The 6,000-nt window shown below is 36.9% G+C and overlaps 1 protein-coding gene across 2 annotated transcripts in view; it reads right to left on the reverse strand.

Annotated features, from left to right (window-relative positions):
- Positions 1-5,800, reverse strand: part of slc41a3 (solute carrier family 41 member 3) — a 34,382-nt gene extending 28,582 nt beyond the window's left edge. Inside the window, exons 1-2 of one of the 2 annotated variants that reach the window (XM_086159343.1) lie at positions 5,621-5,800; positions 4,044-4,374 (exon numbers count right to left, since the gene is read on the reverse strand). In XM_086159343.1, the coding sequence (XP_086015469.1) occupies positions 4,044-4,343 (300 nt within the window). In that variant the 5' untranslated portion in view covers positions 4,344-4,374; positions 5,621-5,800. Of the gene's footprint in view, positions 1-4,043; positions 4,375-4,533; positions 5,073-5,620 lie in introns of those variants that run through there. The other variant, XM_086159344.1, reaches the window with a different exon arrangement.
- Between the last annotated feature and the right edge of the window lie 200 nt (positions 5,801-6,000).

Below are 6,000 nucleotides of genomic sequence, written 5' to 3' on the forward strand. Positions count from 1 at the left end.
CTCAACTTGAAAAATAATGCCTTTGCTAATGGGAAAACATGGTGACTTATGTAATGACAGTATATGTTTCTATTTGAATATAAAAAGCATACTCTGAATTTCCATAGGTTTAACTACAACATATTTGTTTAAAGGTCACTTATATAGGAATAAGCAAAATATGGCAATTTGAGTGTCATTTATTAATCAATTTATTCTTTAGTGAAATATTTGAAAATTTGACTTTTTTAAAGATTTGACTTTCTGCAAGCCAAAACAAAGGTTCTTAAAATGCTCAGACAAATTACATTCAGCTTTTTGTTATACCTCCATTACTGACATCAGTTGAAAAGGTGTAGCACAGTTTCATATTATCAACAGATGTCCTGTTGCCAACAGAATTACTTTTTGAAACATATCAACAACTTCTTGCAGCTCTACATATTTCATTTTATTAAAACAGGGTTTAATCATATTGACATTGATTCCTTATTTGTTAATCACCAACAATCAGGTACCAGTACATAGAACTGTCAACCTGGAAAGGCATATTAACACACATATTTGTACAAAATATTCAGTTTAATTTCCATACAGTTTATATTACAATTTCAACAGCTAAAAAAAGGGACTTCAAATAGAGTGCTAAATTTGTTTACTTATCCCACAAATAATAGGATGACTTAACAAAAGGAAAGCTGTATAAAAATTTTAATGAAGTCTAAATGAGACTCATATATAACTTTCAGAATATGGCAAAGATATAAACGGGATACCGAATTTGGCACAGACATTTCCAGAAGTAAATTGGTTTGATAATCTACCGCTGTCAGATCAGGTCGCTAGGGACATTTTTGTTGGCAGATTATCTCTGTGAGTTGGCTGTGTTTTCTAGATGCGTTACTCTACTCTGACAAAACAAACTGCATAATCAGCCCCTGGTTTGCTTCTTAAACCCAAGATGATCAAAAATACAGACTAATGCTTGTATTCACAGCATTAGAAAATACAGTAAAGGAATAGTCATATAGTATTGTTCAAATCTTAGTGCAGTATATTACTATATCCCTGAAACTGCACAGTTGCTGTTGCAACCATTCAATGAAAGGAGACATTAACAGTCATTTATGTATCCAAGATAGAAAGCAGTATCAGGTCAAGCATTGATATCATCATTGGACAGCCTAGGGTTCAGGTGACATCGGGGACTCCTAGACCCATGTTTTACTAGTCCCTTTATAGCAATGAAATGGGAACTATATGAGTAGTGGCTCAAGGAATATGTACTCTGGATATACAGATAGGCTATTTTCAGGAATAGATCACAACAACTGGGGATCCATCATTGCTCCAGATAAAAAATTTACCAAAAACTGATGTGGGCCTAGACTGTTTGTGTAACCAAATAAAACAAAATGAAATAAATTGAAAAAAAGCTTTCTAAAAACCATTAATTGCACTGTTTTCACAGCAAAGGAAGAACTTTGATGCCACATTTTTGGAAAATACATATATTCAAATAAAACAAACCTCACTTGTCATTGAAGGTCTTTGAATATAAATTTTCCTTTAAAATGTGCATTTTATGTTACATATTTTATACTCCATTGCCATATCCATTGATGTAAATATGCTTGCTAATTTGTAGGTAATTCATTGTATTTTGACAGGTTTTTTTCTTTCTAATAATCATAAAAGTTTGCTTATTCCATCACAGCATTTGAATATTTCTGATAGAGAAAATGAACTGAATACTTCAAAAGGGCCGATCGCCAAAACAAGAATGAAACTACACCACCTACATGACAAATGCTCGGACTGCACTATTCTTGGGCTCTTCCCCTCCCCTACCTTTTACCTCTATATACGTAAATAAAACATGCTTTCACCGCTCCCCCACACCACATTTTTGCAATAGGGGCCACATATTCATTTCAAGACATCAAACAGTGATATGGAGGTTCCAAGACCAATGCAAAAATATGTGATGTATAATAGATCAAAGATGGTAGCCAGGGATAAAGGCTGAGTCTTTCAGTTGGCAGACAGCAAGACACAGGCAACAACACTTTATTAATGATTGAGTATTGTCCTGTTTTTCCTGTCTGAAGAAATACAGACACGAGTAGATGTGAACCACATGAAGAAGCAATACAGGCCTCCAGTGTGGATCATTAGTGGAAGACAGAGGGAAGAAGAAAAGAAGTACCAGCTCTTACTTAAGCAGGAAATAAAACATGTGATTTCCCAAAGACCAATAAACAAAAGGCCAAAAATGTTTGGCAGGGGACGACTGAGCTGAGGTAATCTGTGAGCACATACCTGCATGTGTGAAAAAGTGCTTGTGCAGATGTGTGCTAACAGGTGCACATGTACTGACACACAAACACAGCAGTAAAGGAGGTTTTATTTTGGTTATTTCTTTTTTGTGTGTCTTTTTTTTCCCATGGGGTTATAATTGGCTGCAGAACTTTTTAGGAGGGGTACAGTGATGCCAGACAAATACATATTGCTGACTGTAAGATTCATGGTGAAACAAACAAAAAAATTATTGGTTTTGGAATTGTGTGTTTAAAAGTAACTTAGGGAACAAAGTAGTAAATATTAGACAGAAATACAAAATTTTGTTTGTTTTTGTGCCTCTTGAAGAATTAATTTTTTCTGTTAAACGTATTGACAATATTTCAAATGGTGACCTTTCTATCACCTACTGAAAAGAACTGTCAGTAGACTAATTTTTTGCACTCTAAATGTTTACAAAAAATGTTGACAACATTCACACTGTACTGTAACTACAAACAACCCAAATACTACCAGCACTAAGATTCAAACACCCTCTTGCTGCCCTGAAGTTCAGAGAACCGAAATACACACATTTGAAATAGACAGAAACAGAGTACTTAATCTATACATTTGAATTCCCTTTCACATTCGAAATCTGTATTAGGTGATAGCTCTGATTTTAGTACCTGTTTTCATTGCCTTGGTCCTGATTACTGTAAATGCACCCTGTCCCGAAACCACTTCTGTAAAAATAGATGTGAATCAAGATTTCCTGATTTAACAATGAATAGATATTAAAATGAAAAAAAATAAAATTATATATATATATATTCCAATCATGGAAATTGTACTATAGCAACACTGAGTTAGCTTGCTAAAAGAATAGAGTGGGAAGATAAATATTTTTTTTCAAGAAAGCATTTAGTGATGCCCTCATAGGCATTAGCCTGAAACAGACCAAGATTCAAACCACAGGAGGTAAATCGATATTAAAAAGTTAAGTCAAGTGCGGCCGGTATCAGTGCTTCTCTTTTGTCTTTGTGTTTTGTGTAGGTGAAAGTCAGTTGATCCATTTTATACATTTATGTAGCTTTTGTGTTGTATTGTACTGAGCCATTTAAACATTAGTTTCCACTTTCACAAAAGCACATGTTACACTGAAACAAGTTCTTAACCTTCCTTTGGATTTTGTGGGGTCCAATAAAATCATGTGCTTTCAGCAATACAAATTTTCATAATCCAATGATAGTAGGTAAGCCAGAACTGACTAAGACTACAGTTGTAAAAAAAATTCATCACCACTATATTGTACAGCATTAAAAAACAAACAGCAACCTATTTTTTAAGGTTGTTTTATTTTTCTTCATAATTATTTGTCAGTAGATTCTGGGACTAAAACTTAATTATAGTCAGTTTCAGATATCATGAATACAGATAATTGAAATGCCAAGAAGTTTATCCCTGTGTTCAAATGTCCATATCATTTGGTACACAGAGCAAAAAAGAAATGCATGTATGTATAGATAGATAAGATAGATAGATAAGATAGATAGATAGATAGATAGATAGATAGATAGATAGATAGATAGATAGATAGATAGATAGATAGGAGAAAGAGAGAGAGAGAGAGAGAGAGAGAGAGAGAGTGACAGACAAGACAGACCGACAAATAGAAAACCTAGGTTTGCCATGAATTGAGACTGATGGATATTAGTGTGTGTGTTTTGTAATACAACAGAGAAAACAGGTTGAGAAGCAAAACTGAGGATGGGAACACTTACCTGTACGTTATCCAGTACCATGCCTGCCATCACCATCCCCATGCCCGCCAGCAGGTAGGGGAAGAGCACCTGAAGACAAATGGCTATGGACGACTCCTCCTCCCCTTTGGAAAGTGACAACTTTGGCCTCTCCTCTGCTAGCTTTTTCGGGAGTGCTTTGGGGACAGGGGGTAAGATGAAGTCATCCTGTCCATCCAAGGCACCGACAACAGGACTTGAGATCGGGGTTTTCCCCTTGGAATGCGACCTTTTGTTCCTTTTCCTTTGGCGGGTCTGTTGGGGTTTATCCTCACCAGGCATAGTGGTGGTTTGGGTTGAAACAGATGATAATCTAAGGACATTATGGAAAAGCAGGGACACGTCATGAAAACAATTTAAGTTGATAGGTTATTTAAACTGTTTACTTGAAGACACAAACAAATGCCTGGCAAAAGTCACCATACCCCACTGAAAACATAGTTTACTAACAGAAAAAACTTGCTTTTCTTACCTAAACAAACTCTTGATGAAAGTCCAAATATTCAACCACGAAACCCCCCACCAAAATAAAAATAAAAATCATGACATCTAATCACATCAAATCATGACGACTAATCACTCACCTACGATAAAAACTTATCAATTGACTTCATGAATCAATAAAACTAAAAATACACGTTTCCAGGTTTGTTCTTCTTCGGTTAAGAGTTTCTCAGACAATTAAACCAAGGATTTTATTTCCTATAATGTCATTTCCAAAGATAACAAAAAAGTTTCGTGACGCTGAAATGCCTTGTTGTTCGGCGTCTGAACAGGATGGAGTTGCAGCACCAGCTGCATTTAATTCTCATTCTAGTATCTATCAATCACAATTCAACCGAAACTATCTGGATTCCTTTAGATAAAAGGGTATTTAATACTTATACGCACAGCGTCAATGAATGATATCCCTGAAAAAAATCTCAAATCTCTTAATTTAATTGCATTTCTATTCCTTGCTCTTCCACGCCATGAATCGCGAAGAACCCAGCTGTTCATAGAAATTCCACCACTGGAAGCCGCCATCTCCGCACCCCATAATATCCCGGCATAACCCTGGTAACCACTACGCAACTAGGCGCTTTCTGATTGGATAAAGCGAGAAAGGTGTAACGCTGCACTCGCGTGGACAAAATTAGGAACTGCTGTCCCTTACGTGTATATTTTGGCATCACAACTGATGACACACACAGATATGCACACGCACACACGCCTAAGTGTAAGTGAAAGGGGCGGAAACAGAGTGAGAACGGAAGAGAACTACATCATCTGAGCATTTAATTCGTACTTGAATGAATTCACAAATTGATAAATTATTCCTAAATGGCTCAGACATCCAAATGTATTGTGAGTTGCAGGTTTATGGTGACACACACACACACACACACACACACACACACACACACACACACACACACACACACACACACACACACACACACACATACATAATCACACATAATTAACAGAAAAGTATTGCACACATCTATCAATTGAACTTTCAGGACTAACTCGAGTGTATAATTTGCTATACGTGCATGTGATATAGTTTCAGTTACCTTCGTCTCCGTAGCTTGTGGGGTCAAGTGTGTGCACGGCGGAGCCCCCGGGAACAAGGCAGCTATGTGCGCCTGTCCTGCTTTATTTTTTTCTAAGTATGTTTGTAGGTTGAGCTAACTCTGTGTAGCTGTGTACATGCACTGTATGAGGTAGTGCGCGTTAGTCCTGGAAACCCCTGCTTCTATTTCATGGCGTTAGCAGATAATGATCCGACACCCCTCACACACACACACACACACACACACACACACACACACACACACACACACGAGGACGAACATATCCTCACAGATGTCTTTTCCCATCTACGGGGGCTGGTGACAGCAGCGGGCAGACCCCACTGAGTCATTGGTGGAAAGATAGTTAAGAATGTAAAACC

Source organism: Fistularia commersonii, chromosome 14 (genome assembly GCF_037954325.1).
Source record: "Fistularia commersonii isolate RoL2024-O1a breed Wild chromosome 14, RoL_Fcom_v1.0, whole genome shotgun sequence".
In the NCBI taxonomy this organism is placed as follows: domain Eukaryota; kingdom Metazoa; phylum Chordata; class Actinopteri; order Syngnathiformes; family Fistulariidae; genus Fistularia; species Fistularia commersonii.